The 22,770-nt window shown below is 42.9% G+C and overlaps 1 protein-coding gene and 1 long non-coding RNA gene across 3 annotated transcripts in view; one reads left to right on the forward strand and one right to left on the reverse strand.

The window, feature by feature from the left end:
• The window catches only part of LOC127614559 (uncharacterized), a 135,832-nt gene extending 116,084 nt beyond the window's left edge, over nucleotides 1-19,748 (reverse strand). The window contains exon 1 of the long non-coding RNA XR_007966602.1: nucleotides 18,965-19,748. This is a non-coding gene — a long non-coding RNA (uncharacterized LOC127614559). The remainder of the gene's footprint in view (nucleotides 1-18,964) is intronic.
• The window catches only part of alk (ALK receptor tyrosine kinase), a 386,248-nt gene continuing 369,092 nt past the window's right edge, over nucleotides 5,615-22,770 (forward strand). The window contains exon 1 of one of the 2 annotated variants that reach the window (XM_052085650.1): nucleotides 5,615-7,100. In XM_052085650.1, the coding sequence (XP_051941610.1) occupies nucleotides 6,365-7,100 (736 nt within the window). In that variant the 5' untranslated portion in view covers nucleotides 5,615-6,364. The remainder of the gene's footprint in view (nucleotides 7,101-22,770) is intronic. The other variant, XM_052085651.1, reaches the window with a different exon arrangement.

The following is a 22,770-nucleotide window of genomic DNA, read 5'->3' on the forward strand; positions in this document are numbered from 1 at the left end:
CCTGCAGAACTACGATTTATGGAGCTTAGAGAAATTTGTCACAAGACGAAACAGTAACAAACACACAAAAACAAAAAGCAACCTAAAAAAAGCCACATGATTGCTTCCTCAAGCACTGGCAGTGTGTTATGCAAGTAAAATAAATACAAGATATAGATTGAGCTCAAGTTTTGGGAAGGTCGGAGGACAGCGAAAGTTAGACCTGTAGAGAGATGTGCTGATGACATTTGTTTTTAAAACATCCTATTAGTTGGGCATTGAGCAGCTTTACAAGGTGGGAATGGGGAAAGAAAAAAAAAATCACACAGAATGAAAGGAAAGCCACTTGTGGTGACTCACCTGCTGATTTATGAGGTTCACCGCGTACCATGAAAAGTGACGCTAGAGGCGGGAAGGGTTGCTGTAAGAACACATCACTATGTAATTTATCACGCCAGCGCTCCCCCAGTGACCTTAAGTGCGCAGGCTTGCGAGTCATCGTAGCCTACAAAAAAATGTTCAGGAAAAGAGCTGATTAGTGCACTGAATGTGCAGTTTTGGAAATTTCGTCTTTTGTGTGGTTTGCTTACTAAAATGTGAAGAAGGCGGGACAAACCAAGAAAAATCATTTCAAAACTTTTTGTTCGGGTTTGTATGCGACCCCGATTGAACGACAACAGGCAGGCATGGGCGTTGTTTATTAGAGTCTTTGCAAAGTCAACTCGGGGAAGAAAACTGGGACTTACTTCAGAGTTCAGGGAGAAGCACGAGGAATCCACAGGGAAACGTCCGTACAGGGAACAAACAATTCAGGAGATGCCAACAGAGCTCACTACAGGTGGTGACAGCATGAATTTGCACTGAAGACTGGTTTGGGAACCAACTTATACCAGCCCAAACGACATGATGGGCTACAGGTGGGTAATGAGCTGGCAAGTCTCAGGTGTGAGGTGCACACCACCCTGGCTGAGGAGGCTGCCTGGCTGGCCCCTCCCTAACACTTTTCCCACCATCACTGTGGCCTATACCCTATATAACTCAGTTCAATCTTTTTAAATTGTCTTTTGATGGCAACAACTGAAAAAATGTGGCTGCAGAAGTGTGCACAGCCTCATCTACAGCACCTGGGATTCGATTGCTTTCCGGATGACTTAATCACATTTAAACTCATGTTAAATGTGAGTCATCTCACACCCGTTAATTTTTATGGTGCCTCTGATTAAGGTCAAATAAATCTCATATATTCTAGTAGGCAAGTCTCTGTGTCACGCTCTGCCCGAAGCGATAACGGATCGCTCCGTGCAGAACAAGGAAGTAAAGGGTTGGATCCCCGGAAAGCAGACAACGAAAAAATCTTGTCAAACAAAAGGTGTCTTTAATGACAAAAAACAGAAAGAGCCCGACAGGGAAAAACGGTAACAAAAAACGCTGATCAAATAAGGACCAGGAGTAACAAAGAAGGAAAAAACAACTGAAAACGCTCGCGAAAAAACAAAACACGAGGAGGGCCTGAATTGGCGAAAATACGATAAGTACAATTCTTAGAGTCTAAACGCGAAATCACAAGAGTATCGGCCGTAAGGCAAGAAGGCAACGAGTCAAGAACAGGTGTGCAGTAGGCAGAGGGAAAAACCCGCCACCTGCTGGCAGTCACGGAACGTGACACTCTGATGGTGTAGTGGTACACTCGCCTGACTTACAGTATATGCGGACAGCGTGGGATCGGTTCCCACTCAGTGACTGTGTGGATGTGAGTGATTGTTCATCTCGACATGTGCCCCCGGACTGACTGGAGACCAGTTGAGGGTGTAGTCTGCCTTCCGCTCAGGCTCAGCTGGGGTAGGCTCCAGGAACTCCCCATGACCCTGTTCAGGATAAACTGTATTGGGAATGGATAGATGGATGGATTGTAGTAGGCTTTTCCCAATGATAGCTTTCTCGATTCGGCAAAACACTGAGGCCCGAATGCACAAAGAATGACCTGCAGCTGCTGATAGCACCTTTAATTGCTCTTCATTTGCCGACAGTTTGCTCTGTCTCAACACCATATTAACAAAGGTTAAGTTTGTGACGCATTTCACCATCTGCATTTGCTTTGTGCAAGCTATCTGTTTCCTCCATTTTCACCAGGCAAAAGCCACGCGATACTATCGTGAATGGGGCCCAGAAGATTTTGTGTGAACACAATGCCGTGTTGACCTGTGCATAAACCCCTCCAGTTTGTCTAAGGCCCCGGATCCAAGTGAAGAAAACTAGCCCCCAAAGCACGATGCAGCCACCACCGTGCTTCACTGGAGGCACTTCTGTGATGATGAGCAGTTTTGTTTTTGCACCAAATGATCCATTTTGGAATTAAGGCCAGGTTTCAGTCAATTGTGAAAAAATACATGAAAATAAAAATCGCCAAAATAAAAATTTCCAAACACGTGGCCTAATGTGTTGTTGTCCGATTCAACCAGTGGTTGACTTTGCAGTCAGCACACACACACACACACACACACACACACACACACACACACACACACACACACACACACACACACACACACACACACACACACACACACACACACACACACACCATTGAAGGCCTCCTCGAACATAACTTCATTTGAGGAGTCCAACCTCATGCTAATTATCATGTTTGCACAGACAGTAGTGCAACCACATTATGTATTTCAGTTGTTTATGTTTGTATCCTCTCTAGAAAATTGAGTTGTACAGATTGGAAGCTACATTTATGATCCCAAAAAGTTTGAATTAATTTGTCTTGGTCTCATTTTGTTGTATCACAGAAACCTGCCATTTGAACAAATTCTTGATATCCACTGTATGTTGTGATGCTGAAAATGATCGGTGGGCTACGAATTTGCCATTATATTGGCCAACGACCACCAAATGCTTTCCTTTGAAATACAGAGGGCCACAATTTGACAATGGTACACTTATATTTATTTTTTAAGAAAATGGCAGTTCGTATTTCATACGCAGTAACTCTAAAATGAAAGGGGTAACTCCACTACACCTGTACATGATTCCTTACTTGACATACTTTGTCACGCCTTCACTGCAAGCACCTTTTCTGTTTGTTTGTGGGTCTTGAGAAAAGAAACCCTTCTTCAGAAAATTAAAAAGTGTGCTTTACCGTTTTTAAAATCCAGCCACTGACAATTAAAGAATATTCCATTTATTTGCGTCTTTTGATGAATGTTTCAAGTAATAGTCAATGTGCACGGTAACGTGCTCACCTCTCAGTTTTATGTGATGTGGTTGAATGTGAATAGAGGCAACCTGTATGACAAAATGCACTGCACCTTACACTTCAGTGCCATTTTCACCACCTGAACACAAGCACAAAGCTTCATCCATTAGCTGCCATACATACTGTAACTGCACACGTTGTAATACGTAACACTTTTTGACACAGGATGTGATGGCGCGCGTAGATCATGAGCTTTCCTTTCCTTCGCTGTACTTGACTCTTCCCGTCAGAGTGATGGGAATGAACTTGGGTTCTTTTGCCCAAAGAATGCGATTCCACAGCATGTGACATGTGTGACAGGTGCTTTGCATGTTGTTTTAAACGTGCTGTCTTTGAATTCATTAGGGCTTCTCATGAATGTGAAAACAGTTAAATGACTTGAATGATGTATGTATGTATGCGCAGAATGTATTTGGTTTTTGTGTGTTTATATAGTTTTGAGTGGACGGATTTCTCTTGCCTCTGCTCACCCACACATAGAGTACCTTAAGTTCCATGGTTCCGTCGAAGTCGATTCTCTCCCACACTGATATATATCAGGGTCAGAAATAAAGCAGCTAATGTAATGTAATTGCAGCAGCTCTGCATTTGATAGAAGAGCATTGCATTGTCTCCTCCGGTTTCCTCCTGCAAGAGATTCAGATTGGTCTGACACCGAACGTGACTCAGGCTCTCAGAATGAAAATAGAATGCTCTCTCTTGAATAATGTGATGAAATATTGCATACACTTTATGAATATAAATTTATCCCCATTATCATCGTTTTGTAGGCGTCGAAACACAAGTTGGAAGGGATTTAAAACACACACATACACAGAAACACACAAATGTTTTGTGTTTGACCTGAACCTTTAAGGCATCAACCCAGAGAAGGGATAAGTTCTGGGTGAGTCAACACCTTATGCAATTCAGATTTTTCAATGTGTTGTAATTTGTAGCTATGAGGAAATCGAAATCGAAAGCACCTTGAATTGGTTGCCAGCCAATCGCAGGGCACACACAAACAAACGACCATCCATGCTCACACTCACACCTAGGGACAATTTAGAGTGTTCAATCAGCCTGCCATGGGTGTTTTTGGAATGTGGGAGGAAACCAGAATACTGGGAAAAAACCCACACAGGCACGGGAAGAACATGCAAACTCCACGCTTGGAGGCCAGAGCTGGAATTGAACCCAGTACCTTCGCACTGTGAGGTTGACACACTAATGATGAAAAAATCCACCTGTCAATTCATAAATACTCCAAGATATATTATTATGATTATGATGATTATTATTATTCTATGAAAACCTGATTTCATCGTGAAAAAAAACGAGCAGATTTTGTCTCAGCGCAAAAAAGAAATCAAAGGTTATCCTCCATCTCTGATTAAAAAAAAAAGTACAAGTTTGCTGTCCCGCGTAATCTGTTTCGTCAGATGATTCACCTTGGCAAAGGTTTGCGCCGTATATCCATCACATCACATACATTCGTTGCTTATGCAGCTATCCTGTTCCTGTTCAAGGTTACTGAGAGGGTGGAGCCCAAATGACTTGTGAAAGTGTAGTTGTACGCCCAGGGCTGGCAAACTCGTCTATCACAGCTGACACAGAACGAGCAAACATTCACATTCACCCACGGGAAATGTAGTCTTTAATTAACATAGCATAGCTATGGTGCTTTTCAAAAATGAAACAAAGGATAAGGGGTATATGTTAAACTCCAGACTGGAAATCAGAACTCTCATTCTGTGAAACAGCAGTGCTGGCCTGTGGCATTCTACGTTAACATGTTTAATATGTTTTGCGGTGAATCACATGGCATCATACTGCTATTTGTAATTGTCATACCCCCACCCCCCGCCCACCACCGCCCTTTGGACATGTCACTTTTGAGAGATCAAATACATCCCTATATTGATCCACCCTTCTTTCTCCCCTTCCTGGATTAATGACATTGTTGTCATTCCATTTTTCTTAAATCCTCTCATTTCGTTTTTCCTACGTCCCACATATGCTCAGTGGCCAAGGCTCTAATTAGATACTGAAAACGAATGGTAATTAGGCGGTAATATATTGTTCTGTGAAAATGAATGAGCATTAACATTGGTATGTGTGATAACGCCATCTAGTGGCTGTTGAGCGAGCGAGAGTGAAAAGCTGCCATGTTTCCCCTCTGCACTCCAAACATAACAATTGCTATTCCCAATTAATAGACAGGCACACACACACAAGGCGATAAGTAGCATCCTTGTGAAACTCTGAGTTGCGAATAAAAGGGAGAGAAAGTCGCACCTCAGTAAATCGTTTGTAGCATCCGGTGGACCAACCCTGGACATTTGTCTGCTCACGTCCTGCCTGCCGTTTTTCATTCCAATAAAACCACACGCTTCGCGTCTACAGTCAACTACCTCAGCCACTTTTGACTGATTGCGATGTGAGAGTCGCACACGAAGAAAACGTCTCATCGTGACGTCAAATGGATGTGTGAATTACTTCCTCGCATTTATTAGTGTGTGGCGGAGGCGAGACGCCGAGCTTGCATCACTTCTGACCAGCTGTGCACTCAAATGAGAGAGAGAGAGAGAGAGAGAGAGAGAGAGAGAGAGAGAGAGAGAGAGGGAGAGAGAGAGAGAGAGAGAGAATTGAGCAGCGTTCCATTTCCCAAGTTTACGGACGTTCAGCATATTTCAACTCAGTGTGTAGTTTTGTGTGCGTGTGTGTTTTCTCCTCAAAGGGAAAAGAGCGGCTGCTGACAGAGACCACTTGTACGCAAACTGTGCCAGGAAACGGCGAGTCTTTGGGGGGTTTCTGGAACGGACCAGACCGGCATATCAATTAGCGACCAAGAGAGAGACTGGCTGGCTGAAACCTTCGAGATAAGCCACAAGGAAGACACATAGAGAGAAATAGAGTGATGGCTGATTGGAGGGCAGGAGTATAAAAATCTCTGTTTTGTCTCGTCGATCCACGTGTGCGCGCGGCCCCAAAAAGAAAGAAAGAAAAAAAAAAAGACGCAGGAGCTCCTTTCGCACTTGCCGATTTTGCGCTGCGTCTATGCGAGGGACGCATTGGAGGAAGCGGTGAACGGTGGGATTAGACACTGCTTCTCCCGAGCTGAGGACTTGATTCGTTTCAACAATGAACAGTCGCTTCTTGGTTCTGGTTGTTTGTTCTGCGGTATTTTTCGCCGGGCTGCAGTGCACCTCCCCATCGGCGACAGACGCCACCGCCGCCGTCTCCGGTAATACCAGCGGTAGCGGCAGCGGGGAAATTGGGGGTAAAAGAGACTTCAATCAAACGATAAACTCCCGCTTGAAGAGGAAAACACTGGCTGTGGATTTTGCCGTTCCCTCTTTGCTGCGCTTTTACCTGGCGGAGTTTGTTAAGAGACCCCTAAATGGAGACTGCCAGACTTTTAGAGGATGTTACACAGTGAGTGCAAACTTAAAAATGCACTGCATACCGTTACAGAAAACCATATCTACCCTTGTCGATCAAAGGTCTCCAGCATCCGCAAGAAGTAACACGTCTGTTGACGGCCAGCTTCCTTTCTTTTCCAAGCGGCCGCTGTCCAAAGTTCTGAAATTAGGTCTGACCAAAGCCAGTCGCAAATCTAATCAAGTGGTGGTGGAAATAGGAGAGGATATCATCAGGACGGGATGCGGGGGGTTGTCTGTGTACGAGGAGGCACCCGCGCTCACCCTGGAAATGGACCTCACAACTATTCTGGAGTGGTGGCTTGGCGCGGACGGAGGCCGACTGAGAGTTCGGCTCATGCCCGAGAAAAAGGCACAGGTGCCTGGGATCGAGGACCGCTACACTGCGGCCATACGAGCAGCGGACCCCCGCCTCTTTCTACAGATTCTCTCCCAGGGTGAGTCTTTAACCCCCCACCCCTTTCTATGTCTCCACATATTCTCTCTGCCCCATAAACACCAAACTACCTTACGCCGCTCAGTCAAGTCCTGATATTCCGTCCTGCAAAATATGAGCTGAACACATGTTGCAATACAGTGGCGGCTTTCATGTTGAGAATTATGTGTTGCCACGAGCAATGAGAGGAAGTTGTAGTCTGATCATATCATCGCAAGAGGATGTGTTTGTGGAAAGAACAGTCAATAGGTGATCTGATTGAGCTTGATTCCCTGTCATGCTCTTGCTTCATTACTGATGCTAACAGCAGCGCTTAAAGATGAAGTGCATATTGATTTCATCCTCTTGGCCATTTGTTACCTTCCACGGCCTCCATTGTGACCATTTTACAGACAGAGAGAGAGAGAGAGAAAAAAATTCCTTTTTTAAATAATGCATGCACAAATCCTACATGTGAGTTGATTCGAGTCGAAGAAGCCCCAGCAGGGCCTCTCACGTTCCCCTTGACATAGCTTCTGGAGTTCCCTTGCCACCCACTTCGAGCGGGGGAAAAAAAGGTTGAAATGAAACAAAAAGGCATTATTCTGATGAGGCACAAATGATGTCTTTATCACAAAGAATGCTTTAGCGCTCAATACTCCAGGGGGTTATTTCGGCTCTCTCCTGAGGATTGGCACAATCAGTGTAATTGCTGAGGCTGTCCTAGAAAAATGCAATGAAACCAATCAGACCAAAGCAAAGAAGAGGCTAGCTTGAGCTTGGTTGGATGGAAGCGTTGCATGTATAATATATGCTTCTGCACTCACTTGAGGAAGGCGATAGAGTCCTCAAAAGTAAGACCTCGTGCCATTCGATGTTTGCTTTGTGGTTTTGCTCTTTGTAATGATAAGAAATGGAACAGGTGTATTACATAATAAAATAAATGACTTAATACCCCGAAGAAACGCACACCGACACATAGACAACGAACAGGGCTACGACTGCAGTACCCAAGTGATAATCTTAGCATGGAAAGATGTGATTTCGTTTTTTTTTTTTTAATAATCTCTTTAAGGTCAGGTTTTTAATGATCGCCACCTCAGCATTGCCCTGAAATGTCGATCTTATGTACACGGTGACCTAAGTAATCAAATGACACCAATTGCACCTCAGGCTACCTGCATTATTGACCTATAGAACTGACAACATATGAAGCAGGTCACCGTCACGTGAAAAAACCCCCCAAAACATTCAAAGGTTTGCATTGCAACAGTGATGACATGGAACCTGCGTATCACGGCACATGTCATTCGCTGAGGCGATTGCGCAATTACTCTTGAGATATCCACGCCATTGTTGTGGTGGAATAATCATTCGGAATAGTCATTTGTTAACGATGATATGACTACTGTAGTTTTGTCTTATTGCCCCCAAAACAAATGAACGCAACTACGCTTTGAATACGGCATCTAATTTGAACCAGAGTAGGTAATGGCACTTAACTTTTTATTATATTGAGCTTATTAAACTGCAACAATTATTGTGCTATTTCTCCAAATTTTGCTCTGATAGTGTTGTGGTTCAGTCACCTGGCTTGCGTCAGCTGGCGTAGGCTCCGGCTCATGGCATAGTTGAGCAGTATACAACATGTACGGAGACAAATTTGAATTCTCAGAAGCAAAAAAAAATATTTTGATCATCGCTGTGTATATTGTACTGCAGGCGTTACACTGAAAAGAAAGTTTTTGTTGAATTTATTCAATTTTGTTTTGTCAAGTGTTCGCACAAAATAAAATCATCAGCTTCCTTTTTTTTTTTTAACAAACTATATATCTACTTAACGAATGGCTTCAGCTTCCCTTGAGATGGGCACATGAACCACAGGCAGACAGAATGAGCTCAGAACTGGTTTACTGTCAGGAAGGGGGACGGGTTTGAAGAGGCAGGAAGCAAAAGCAATCGGAGAAACCAAATTGAGGTGTACAGCAAGGCTTGAACGTAAAGGCAGCAGCGAGTACGGCACGGAAGATAGCTGACCCACTGGCAACGGGTGGCTCTTCAGTCTGACCTTTATGCGGCAAGGAGTGAATGTGGCTGACCAGGTGAAGACTGGCAGGTGTGTTGGAGAGACAGGTGCAATGATTATCCAGCCCAGAGAAAAGAGGGAAGAGCCACATAGTGGACCGCAGATGACAGACAATGTATTCTAACAGTATGTATCTCGATCCAGATGAGTTTACTTTGTCCAGTCATATGATGAAATAAAATGGAGTAAATTGAACACATCGGGGTTTTTTTTTTCAGTGTGAGCCACACAGAGAACCAGATCAAAAACATGTCAGCATGCAGGCAAAGCGAAACGTCAGTCTGATGGTGTCCGTCAACAGCGCAGTACCACTGAGCTGAGTTTGGGATAGCTTGGGGCCTTTCTCAGAAACGAGTTTGATGCCTTGTCCAACGACTAGACGGTTTCGTTTGAAGCAGGATTCAAACCCTTGTCATACCTTGTGAACTAAGCTATTGCCGCCCCATTTATTGGAAAGAACATTAAGCCTACTTGTAAGGTCCGATACCATAGGTGTACCAAAGATTCTGTATTTTCAACTCGTATTAAGGCTCAGTTTTGATTGATTTAAGTAACTTGTGTTGGACAACGGAACTGTGTTGTTTACAAAGATACTGTAATGCAGTATTCCATCATCACAGCAACCTGCAACCCCAGTAGTACCGCCCTGTCGTAGCGCTACTCAATCGCCATGATGAGCGCAAACGGAAGAGCGAGTGCCATTTCTCATGAGTCATGTCACATCATATTGTGCATGTCAATTCAAAGATATTTGTGTGTTTTGCCAATGTACGACAAAATATGCCCCTGACTGAGTTTGACATTTCTCCGTTCATTGTGTGTCTTTTCTCCCGCCTTAAGTCAAATACTGGCTATTAGCATTGGAATAAATGGCTGTTCTGGCACCCTGAATAATTTGGCAACCATGTAAACATGCCTGAAGGAACCAAGACATGAAACTCTGCCGGATGAATTTGTTACTTACTTATGCAGTGGGCCTTAAGGGGTAAATAATTACTGTGAGTTGTTCCTGCGGGGAGAGCAAAGGTGTGATGAAGTTGACCTCTACTTTTGTAGCCTTTGCTATAGTTACTAAGTGGTGCCGTAATAGCTTTCAAAACACTGAAACACAAAGGGCAACACAGCTTTGTTCATATGCACATTCCTACCCTCAAGTCAAAATCTGCTGCCAACACGCTTGTAAGAAAAGTGGCGCAATTGTAGGTCCCCCCACCACCCTTATTGCCCCAAAACAAACACACTTGTGTGATCTCATCAGGATGCTCACGCTACCTTCCTGTGCGAGGAGGTCTCAAACAAAACGCAACAGTACAATCAAACATTCTGAATCAGAATATGGTATATTCTTTCATTCCACAGCAATCACTTCTTCTTTGTTATCAGAGAGAAAATGACTTCAATGATACTAACTTTATCGGATTATTGCTCAATGTTGCCAGTTCTAAAGCAAAGGATCAGAATTTTGAATCAGGAGAGAGGAAATTCCCTTGTCGTCTATTGCACCTGTCTTCACATAACACAACTAGTCAGATCGTCTTCAAATGGGCAATTCTGCCAACCAATAGTCATCCAGTACCGTGCATCATGTTTGTGATTGGTGGTAGGATTGGTGACATTACTGAAAACACATATTGAAATGCATTACAATAGCTAATATTTTACATAAAAATGCTTCGAAAAACAAAAACAAAACAAAAATGAGTTGCAATGAACTAAATCCTCTTGGTGGGGATGTTTCCTTTCACCCTTGATTTGCATGGAGGCCCAAAGGAAAAATGACATGACATTGCCAGAAAAGAGGTTGAGCTTGTAATCAATGAGGCTACTGACATCAAAAGCTTGTATCAATCAACTGCTAATGGGAAAATCAATAGAAAATCAGAATGACAAGCCCCTTTATTATTTATATATTTCTATGATCAGTTTACCTCGCTGTATAGCGCGACACCTTATCAAAACCCCCATGCAGCTTGGGGGGGCTCACCGAGGATACGCAGAGCAGTGATACGTCTTAACTGGGAGGACGGCTGGTGGCTATCATTGTAAAGTATTTTTGCTACTTTCGTACTGCACTAAGTAATACTACTTTACTGTCGTCATGAACGTTTAAAACCATCACCTGTGTTAAAACTATGGATATTCACTTTGCAAAATTCATGATGTTTATTACAGTTGTTGTATTGGATCATATTTGAGATTTTACACATATACTATATTTAATTTTGTACTGATCCATTTGTCCTTGAGAATAAGGAGACACGCACCGCATCTACATGCTAAATGCTATTTCGCCATTGTGGCACACATGGCTGCTTTACGGAGCTTACGCAACAGTGGGCTTTACCGGCGTCACATGCATATGCGTGTCATTGTTTTTGTTCACGCAGAGAGCCCCATGGGAAAGATTTGCAAACATGGCATATTGGGATGGCCCAGTGTTCCACTTGCTACCTAATGTTTCCCTGACAGTCACTGTGCTGAACTTCACGGCGTAATGTGAAGATTGAGTCTGTTTGACTCAAAAAAGGAAATTTGATTCAATCAAATGTTATTTTTCTAATTCGTGAATTTTTGGTTGTGAGACTGCAGACAGCAATTTTGGACAGGTTGTATTATTCTGGAGTTGACGCAAAATGTTAAAAAGCGTGTGACTTCATGTTCTCACTTCTGTTAATGTAATCGAGAAGAATGAGCATCCAGATTGATGTTTATGCCCATATCTATGTTTTGCAAATTCACTGAACTCAAGGTGACTTTGGCTGTGAATTCCCTTTTTACTTCTTATTCAGCAGTGTCTTTGCCTACGCTTCCCTGATGTTTTAGCTATTTATATATGCCTGCAAGCTGACTGTTTGATTAATGGTGATGCTTTTAAGAAGCATCGGTGCCAAAGTAATGCTACAGGCTTGCTATGAAGAGTACAAGTACATGCCATACATGAGTGCTTCCTTCTAATGTTCCACTCCCATAATGAGAGAAGTGAATGAGCCTGGAAGTTTCTTTTTAGCATTTTTTTGATGTTTAGATCGAAAGGGGATCGAGCCTTTTCTGTTGCTTGTCCCTCTCTCTGGAATGACCTCCCACTGAACATTCGGCAAGCCTCCTCGCTGCCCACCTTCAAAGCCCTCCTCAAAACTCACTTATATATTCTTTGGCATTCGACTCAGCATAACTTAGATTTGTTCTTGATTTTACTGTTTGGTGCTTTCTACCGCCTTTATTACTGATTTGTCTTACTGTTTATTGTGCATGTTAAATTGCTCCATGTACAGCACTTTGTATGCAGCAATGGCTGTTTGAAAGTGCTCTATAAATACTGTTGACTTGACTTGACTTGTTTATTTTTGTTATTATCAAGGCTTCAGGTCCGTAAATCATTATTGATTCAACTTTTCTAATGGAATATATCTACTGGACAGCAAATCCCCCTCATTTACGAGTTCCGGGTGTGTGGTGCTGATATTTTGTGGATTGTTTTGTACAGTTAATAACTCTTATGCTGTGATGAAGCTTGTCTATTTTGGTGGTAATTCTATTCTTGAACACTAGATGGTGTCACACAACATACCGTATTTTCACGACTATAAGGCGCCATTAAAAGTCTTAAATTTTCTCCAACATGGACAGGACGCCTTATGGTGCGGAGCGTCCTTTATATGCGCTGAGTTCCAAAATCTGACTGACAGCCGACACGCTGTTTATATAGAGAAAAGGCGGAAGTGACTGTGGCCAGGCATGCGGGAGAGAAGTTGGCCAATCAGGGAAGGGTGGGCGTGTATATATACATATATGGAGAGGGAGAGAGAGAGAGAGAGAGAGGGAGAGAGGGAGAGAGAGAGGACAGGCAAGCTAGTCCGCCAATGGTGAAGGGTGGGCGTGTAAGTGGACGCCTCAAGCCAGTACCAACACTTGTATAAAGTGTGGCAATGTGCATTGTTGCAAAACAACTCCGGTTTTGGTTTCTAAGAACCCCTGAAAATAAAGACACACCTACGAAGCTCAGTTCAAACTTAAAGCCACCGGTTATGCTTTTGGCATGCGTGCCCATCTCACAGCAGCGGTGAAAAACCAAGTCAAGCAAATGAACTCTGAGCTTGCCCTTATTCCCGGAGGCTTGACTAAAGAACTCCAACCGCTGGACATTGGCATCAACCGGGCGTTGAAAGTAAAGTTGCAAACGGCATGGGAACAATGGATGATCGGTGGCAAACACAACTTTACAAAGAGTGAGAGGCAGCGCTTGGCGAGTTACGCCACAATACGCAACAACGAGAGGGAACGCGGCGTTTTTCATGGATTACGGTACTTGCACAATTGTTCAATTCTTTCTACACACACACGCGCTGCCACCATGTTTCGCTCTGTTCTTTACTTTCAAATGTGGGAAAGCTTCACACGAGAGAAATGTTGACTTTGCTGTTGCTACTCCTTTCCGCTCGGCAATGCGTAGCAACTCACACTAGCATGTGATGCATTGAATGACAACTGAGATGTGCAGTCCTCTGCTTCTGATACAGAGGATGAGGACTTTGATGGATTTCTGGGTGATGATTGATCGAAAAACGTGAGAACATTGTACGATGGCTAAATAAAATACACCCGAACTCAGTTCTGCTTTCGTTGCCTTTTTAAAAACGTGTTTTTATCTTATCTGTATGTCTTGGCATGCTACCGTATGCTTCAAGCTAACGTGTTAGAGTGCGCGCATGCATGCCGTATGTTTAAGCTGGCGTATGTTTTACCACTGTAAAACTGCGGCCATTCGTACGATGCGTCCTGTGTATGTGTAAAATACAGAAATGTCACGCATTAATGAGACTGCGGCCATTAGTACGATGCGTCGAATAGTCGTGAAAATACGGTACTTTAAAATGGTCTGAATTTGAAACAAGAAGAAAATGAAAAAGAACAGCTGCCTGTGGTAATTGGTGAATTTGAAACGATCATGTAATTTTTTTCACCTTATTTATTAATATTTTACAAAAAATTAAGTTGATTCCTGTGATGAGACTCCTAATTGATTGAAATATCTTTTCAAAATATACTGTACACTGTAGTGAAACAGAAAAAAATTGAGATGATTCATTATGAGTTGAGTTGTCCGATATCCAGTAACTTGAATTGAATACTTTTTTGAAAAACAAAAATACACACATATTGTTCTTAACCCTCGTAGTGCACCGCTTGCGATAAATGTAAAATGATGTCTTTGAATCAAAGGCAAAGGCATTCCGAAAAGCACGAGAGAGCTGAAACTTATGGAGGGGTTCTAAAATTGCCTAAATTTCATGACGTCACCAGCTGATAATTCTCAGGCATTGCAGCAATAATAAAAAAACGTTTTGATACCTTAATCTTCACAATTTACTTATTTTGCACCATAGAGACCCATTATAATTCTTATTTTTGAATGCATCGTAAACCTAATGTGTAAACATGCATTTCACACGTTTTTTACATCAATCGCTTTGTTTTCGCTTGGACAGACATGTATGCCACATTGTTGGGTTGAGGTCATTCCAATTGTGCAACTTTTAGGTGGCGCCAGAGGATCGCAACTGAGTTTGCCTTTTTGCAGGAGGCTTCAAACCAATGCATTGTACATGAACACGTCCGGTCGGGCTTGTTAGTAGGGCTTGGTTGGGACCTCCAGACACAATTTTTTTTTCCTTTTGCAAAAAATAAAGAATAAAAAATCCCAAAGAACTAATACAAACTATATATGTATGGATAGCACAGATGCCTCTGAACATTTTGAGTGTTTGAAAAAAAAAGAATGTTTGTATAACACAAAATACATCATTACAAAAATTGTAAAATGCGTAACTTAAGGCCTTTTTAATTTGGAGCACACAAGGGTTAATGTGACAGAGTTGATTATGATGTACCCAAATCCCTGGATTTTGCATTAATTTCACCAAGCATTTCATTTCTGCTGCAGTTTGGAAAGGTGAACTCTGATCCGACTTGAATTCCCACTGCTGGCATGTAGGCGTGATTCTGATATAGTTACTTAGTTAGTTATACAGTTTCAGCTATGACATGGAATGCCATCATACCAGGATAACACTCTGCACCTTCCAACAAGTAAATAGAAATAACATTAAAATGTTGGGTAAAATAGTATTTTTCTTTCCTAACTATTGACAGTGAAATCAACAACATCGGTATTATTGCACCATACTGAATTAAACAACACTTTTAAAAAGACAGCCGTTCATCCACTTACGGTGAGGACCAAAATACGCAAGTCCACTCGAAAGGGGCGACTCAAATATTTTACAAAATAAAATCTCATGTTTTGTTTACGACACCATTATCATATCTGCTTTGGGTTTCTAATAGGCCTGCGGTTTAGAAAAATAAAATCAAAATCAATGAATGGGAAGATGACCTGCAAAAAGAAATTGAAATTTAAAGGGACAATAAACAGGAGGCAGAGGAGGGCACACACTTGGGGTCTTTGTAATGCAATGAGGCACTGCCTCTGAGCATTTCTCAGTGTCAGTCTGTCTTGGGCTTTACACATCATTTGCCAAGCTCACATTTATTTGCTAAATTGAGCCAGGCCCAGTCACGCTTCCTATAGACCGCAAACATCAACTGAAGCTGAATGTGAATGAAAGTCATAACATTCACCTGAAGTAAGAAAGGAATGACCAAATGCCTCAGCTGCCCGATACCAAAGCGTGGCTGCCATAGCAGAGAAGCCTGATAGCCCTCAAGCCTCATCCCCAGCTCCCTTTATGATCTGTAATGGGATTGTTAAAGAGTGCCAGCAGCATCTTCATCACAGAACAAAAGCCTCTTAATTGGATTTAATTCGTCATGAAATGTCGGGAGAGAGCAGTGTTTCACTGAACCCACTCATCCCTTGAAGCTTTTACGCGTACCTCACATTCAAAGCCTGCCGATTTGGGCGGACCTCATATCTTTCATTTAGTTCCCGTGGGAGATGGCACATGGATGGGTATTTGAAAAAAACAAAACAAAACAAAACAACAGCAACAATGCAAAAGTGCCATTAGACGCAGTTTGTGGCTTATGGTCACATAAGACTCCGCACGCTCGATGGCTTGGACCAGCTCAAGTGATGGCAGCCTCCTTATTAACCATTGTGTAACAGATGCAATTCTCTTGTGTGTCAGTGGAGGGCAGCAGAGAGATAATAGCATTACTGTGCAACAGGTGACAGTGTGCAATCGCAGCGAGACGAGCAAGACAGTGACGGAGACGTTTCTGAAAAGGGAAAATACAAATGCCAAACTGGGCTCGCGACAAAATTCTGACCTAGATGATCTGAGTGCTCAGCAAAAGAAAAAAGACAAGACGGTGAGCTTGAGGCATTAGAGCAAAAGCTATCTTGGATTTGGATTTACTTTCACCGGGGATGCAAGGGCATCGTCCTCACTATGCTTGGTGGGTGGTGAGAAGTTCTCCGATAGCGCCATTGAGCCAAGTAAGCTCAAGCGCCATCTCACAACGAAACACCTTTCTGTTCAAAACAAGCCAGTGCACTATTTTCGACGTGTACATACAGCGAATGAGAAACGGGCAGCTTCTTTGAGAAAAACCACAAAGATCAACAAGAGAGAACTCAAAGCTTGCTTTCTTGTTACTGAACTCATAGCTAAATCAAAAAAAGTTCAACATTGTGGCAGAAAGATTAATATTGCCAGTTTCCTCGGCCAAAGAGATAGCACTATTGTGAGACGTATTGGTGAGATGTCTGCCGACATTGAAACGGTCGCTTTGGAAAAGATTTGCATTCGTAAGAAACTTACAACTTGATGCGCCAACGGCTATCAGTGAACACTGCCGGTAATTGGCCAATGTACGTTTTGTGGATTGTCATCAGAGAAAACGTATTGTTTTGCAAGGCGCTACCAGAAAAATCAACAGGCGAGGACATATTTTCGGTCACGTCAGAATATCTTGACAAAAGCGGGTGTCTACACCGATGGGGCCGCAGCTCTGGTCGGACGCATCGAGGGCTTCGTGTGTAGGGTCAAAGACAGAAGTTATTGTTACGCACTGTTTTTTTTTTGTACTGTGAGGCCCTCGTCGCAAAGACCTTACCAGCAGATTTAGCTCCCGAGTAGCATGATCCTGTATCCTGTGCGCACAGTGAACTTTGTGAAGACGCAACCTTTAAAATTTGCGTCTTTGTGTGAGGAAATGACAGCGGAACATAAAGTCTTACTGCTCCACACTGAGGTCCGGTGGCATAGTTCTGGCCTGTGAGAAGAACGTCAAGTTTTTCTCACAAACGAGAGATCGGATTACTCAAATCTGTTTGCAAGTGATGAGGGGTGTACAAATCTGGCAAATCTGAATGATATATTTTATCATAGGAATGAACTGAACACACGGATGCAAGGCCGAAATGAAAACTTGCTTCCGAGCACTGATAAAATCAAGGGATTCCATAGATTTTTTTTTCCAAGATGTCACATGTTGTTTGTTGTTTCATCGTGCGGACCATGATATGGACTGTTTTCAGCTATTTTTGGCCACGACATTCGTCAAAGGAGAAGTATCTGTGCTTGGTGGTTGCGCCTTCTCGGCAGCACGCCTGTACCAGCACAGATTTTGGTTGGGAGGAATATCGGCGCCATTGACTGTCGGTGCTGGACAGACCTGGGGCGCTTGTGTTTTTTGCGCCTGCAATGGGCAGCATTTTTCACAACCCCGTTTTGTTCAGTGGCTATGTCGGCGCTGTTGGACAGTCGGCGTTAGTGCGGCTGAATGGATGGCTGCTGAAGTTGAGGATGAGGAGAGAGGAGCGTTGGCGCAGAGCGCCGATGCGCATTTGGAACCGTGAGTCGCCGCTTAGAATTGAAATGGATTTCCATGGGACAGGAGAAGTGAACCAATCTCTTTTCGTCAATGGATGCTACAGCTTCTTGTTGACTTTGAAACTTAGCTTGTAGCTGACGTGTGCACATTTTGAGCATGACGTCTCTGATCCACTGGTTAAAGGAAAATTTGATTCTCTCCTCTTTCATCTCAAACTGCTTCAAACAACAAAGCGTGTGATGGAAAAGTGGTTAGGACTGCATGACTGTCTGTGTTTTATGTTATGTGTTGTGTTTATTGTTTTACTTGATGTTAACTGTTTTGTTAAGCGCTTTGTTACAGCTGCCGCTGTTGTGAAAGCGCTGTATAAATCAGCATGTATTGTATTGTATTGATAGGAGCAGCTTTGGTAACACGCGCAGTGTGGTAACCTTGAGATTTTCCCTTTCACCGTGAAACTGCATGATGGCATTACTGCAATGTGGCAGATGATTTACAAACATTTGAAAACTGAGTTCATCTTTCTACCATTCCTGCCATGTTTTCCATTTTCATGTTCACCAAAATAGGCTCAGGTTTCACACTTGGTATGCGTAAACACATTTAGAAACTTCTTCTCATCTTCTTCAACTTCTTCATCTTATGAACTATATTTATGATGAGTAGTGTGCCCGAGTGTCATTGTGTGCCTTAGGATTTTGTAAATGTATAAAATGTGCCGTGGCTCAAAAAAGGTTGAACATCACTCCATTAGAGAACACCGTTAAAAGGAAAATGTTTTGTATTCCACATGTGTTTCGAGGTCAAAAGAGAACAGAAAAAACCCCCAAAAAGTGAGGAATAAGTAATCCAGGAATAGACCGTGACTGTGATTAGAATTGTAATATCTGCCTTGTTTTAGTGCCATCTATTCACACCTTTTCCCCAGACATGGTTAACAGGAAAAATAGATAAATAAATAAGTAACTGATTGTTGGCACGGTGGTCGACTGGTGGTCCACCTCACAGTGCAGAGATCCAGGGTTCAATTCCGTCTCCGGCCTTCCTGTGTGGAGTGTGCATGTTCTCCCCGTGCCTGCGTGGGTTTTCTCCGGGTACTCTGGTTTCCTCCCACATTCCAATTTGCATGGCAGGTCAATGGAACACTCTAAATTGTCCTTTGGTGTGATTGTGAGTGCGATTGGCTGTTTGTCTATTTGTGCTCTACAATTGGCTGAATCCCGCCTTCTCCTCAAAGACAGCCCCACCGCGCCCCCTGACCCTCGTGAGGAAAAAGCGAATTAGAAATAAATGACATACATTACCACCAAACTATCAAAAACATTTTCCCAACAAATAAATACACAAAATAAAATTTCAATAAAATAACTTAAGGTGCCATTACACTCCAACGACGGGCATATCACTACTTTCTCAATACCCATCCATCCATCCATTTTCCGAACCACTTGATCCTCACTAGGGTCGCGGGGGGTGCTGGAGCCTATCCCAGCCGTCTTCGGGCAGTAGGCGGGGGACACACTGAATCAGTTGCCAGCCAATCACAGGGCACACAGAGACGAACAACCATCCACACCCACACTCACACCTAGAGACAATTTAGAGTGTTCAATCAGCCTGCCATGCATGTTTTTGGAATGTGGGAGGAAACCGGAGCACCCGGAGAAAACCCACGCAAGCCCGGGGAGAACATGCAAACTCCACACAGGGAGACCGGAGCTGGAATCGAACCCGGTACCTCTGCACTGTGAAGCCGACGTGCTAACCACTGGACTACCGGGCCGCCACTTTCTCAATACAATACACGAAATAAAATTGGGCTCCAATAAACAACTCGAGGTGCCAGCCAGAGAAATCAAAAACTAACTTTAAACATTGGAGAACATAAAAGTGCAGTTGCATGACAGCAAAACGGGCTATTTGAAAACTAGACAAAATAAATGAGTTCAGAACTCTGCATTTCTGCCACGGTTTGACTTAGCCGAGAACTTTGTTTTTCTTTTCTTCATCCTAGCAAATGTCTTAACAACATTGTTAAAGTTAGCCCTCTGATTATGGTCCATCTCAATGAAAAGTATTGCCAGGTTTGAGAGACAAGACGCACTAATCGTTGAGCGCAGGTCCGATTTAATTGCTGTAGTTGAAGGCAACGAAAAGGCGCTCTTGTGCACTGCTTATTTATGGTCTAAATGCGGCACCGCAGGGCGTCTTGTTCCCATGACAACTGACTGACGAGAGACATGTGACACGTCATGCTTAAGGGCTTCAACCGTGGCTCGGGCCACACCAAGTAGCTGGAGGGGATCCAGATTCGGTCGTGTTCAGATTTACCGGGAGAGTCGGTTCTTGTGATAACCCGCCTCAAATCTGAGATCATCGTCGCTTGGTGTTACAGTGGACAGTGCGTGCTTGTTTCTTTGCTGTGGCTGTGTGGTCCCAGAATAGATGTGTCAGTTTTGTGCATTTGGTCGCATGTTCAATTAACTTTTGATTTTCTTTTTTACCCTGCACCACACATATCATTTTCTGGTGGTTTCTGTCTTTTAAGCGTCTTTGCAATTGCAGTTGTCCTCTATTTTGCCCCCCAGAAACGGTTATTGACTGAGCAATCACATTGAATAGAAGCATGGATCAGTTCTAATTGGGGTGCAGAGGGGGGTGGGGGTGGCGCTCATATCCCTACAACATAATGCAGTGACCCAATCAGATGTTACACTCCGTGTTATCTGGGGCTACCAGGGACAGCATTACATTAAAAAAAGTTTGACCGCAAGAGGGCTCATGGGTTTATAAAACTCACCAACACGTCTTCTACGCAGCTTTTCGCTTTTTTTTTTGTTTTTGACTTGGCTTGCTTTGTTTTGTACGGAGCCCTTAAGTTAACATGGCAGTACAAAAAAACCATGCCTTCCCTCGCAAAAATGTGCATTTCCTCACAAAGATTGTGAGAAAACGCAAATGTTTTTGTTTATTTTTTTTTTTTTGTAAGGGTACGCTTTTTTTTTTTTAATGCGCGTTTATGTACTTCCAGGTCAGCTCATGTCTCATGACTTCGGGGAAGGAGAGAATTATGGAGGAGGACTTGCAAACTGTATTTAAGCTCAAAAACAAATTTAATGTCTTGGTCAAGCCAATTTCAAAGTAAAATTCCATTAAACTCGCCATCAATGTTTGTTGTTTTCAGTTACCCGGAGGATGACCCGGAAGTGGCGTCGACATGCATTAAAAAAAGCACCCCCCTCCACCACCTCAAAAATGTTTGCGATATCTCGCAATATTGGGGAGGGGAGGCAAAACTTTGAGAGGGAACGCAAAGGGTTTTTTTTTACTTCCATGTCCCCTTAGACACTCCGTAGTTTTGCTGTGACCGAGCTCCGCAAAGGCAAGATATAAGTCCAATCATTTGAGCAACTGAAAATTAAAATATGTGGGTTTTTTTTTTTTTTTAAATAAAACTACCTTCATGTGAGTTTCAATTCAATCGAAAATGTGAAGTGCTCCACTGATCTACAGTAAATTTTATTTACAGTAATTTGAAAAGACCTCCACTACTCCATTAGAGCTTTTTCATCTTGTTATGTCATGCGCTGTTCTTGAAAGTGCCTTGCATAAAGTGTGACACTGGACTTCAATGACTTGAGATCTCCCGCTTGGCTGCATTTATGTGCCTATTGCTTTACGTATTCATGCTAAATACGTTCAATTTCACAAAGACACTGCAGATTTTTGTTGGGGCAGTTGATTTGCCCTTTTCAGGAATACTTTCCACATCATTTTTAATTGCATTTGCGGCTGACAGTCCCTGTTATAGTTCTTCCTAAAGATCAAACCTTACTTTGTGTACTGAGGCAAAGCTAAGCTGGAAAAGCGACGGGCCTTTGACAAACTTTTGGGTATAACTGCAGGTACGCAGCCACCTGCGGACCATTGCTCCCTGTTGCTCAGCCGTGAGCCATCTTTCATTGATTATTTTGGAAACAGAGAATAACAGAATAACGAAGAACGTCAAATTGTGTACAATGCCTTGCCGTGCTGAGCTCTCCAAAGTACTCCAGGCTCAAATACATTTTACAAAGATTGTGTTTTAATAATGTCTGCCCTGTTCAAGCACATATGCCAGAGCAACAACTGGTGCTTCCAACTTAAAACATGAAGCGACTTTAGCCATTAAGCTAGCTACCAAAATGAGTGTCACAACAAATGCGACTTGAAGAGAAAGGGAAACCGTGACGCCTAATAATAATACAATAATAATACAGAAGAGACTGCAGTGTGCATATAGCTCGGATTTTTTAAAATATTGTTTACACAGGGTTGGTTTACCAAACAGATGACAAGGTCCTCCGTTAAATATCTACAAGTGCGTTCAGTCGCATTATTCGCTTTTGTTTTTCAGAGCAAGAGCACTTTTGACTGAATGGCATTTGATTCGATGGAATATTTTCAGTGCTGTGCAAGGTCGGACAAATTTGCATTTTGATTATTTTGTTTGGCTGGCAACCAGTTAAGGGTGTCCCCCGCCTACTGCCCGAAGACAGCTGGGATAGGCTCCAGCACGCCCCGTGACCCTTGTGAGGATGAGCGGATCAGAAAATGGATGGATGGATGGATGGATTAGCTGTGTTGTTTCTCTTCTCTCGCATTATCTCAGTGTTAAAATATGTCCTTTACTTTGATGCAAAGATCATGTCCCGCCCATTTCCCATTTTGATCTTTAACTCAAAACAATATTAGGATTAAAAGCTAACGGGGGAGCTTTATCGGGGAAAAAAAACTGCCCCCAATTGACCTTCCAAACAATGCAGTG

Source organism: Hippocampus zosterae, chromosome 14, assembly GCF_025434085.1.
Source record: "Hippocampus zosterae strain Florida chromosome 14, ASM2543408v3, whole genome shotgun sequence".
Classification (NCBI taxonomy): domain Eukaryota; kingdom Metazoa; phylum Chordata; class Actinopteri; order Syngnathiformes; family Syngnathidae; genus Hippocampus; species Hippocampus zosterae.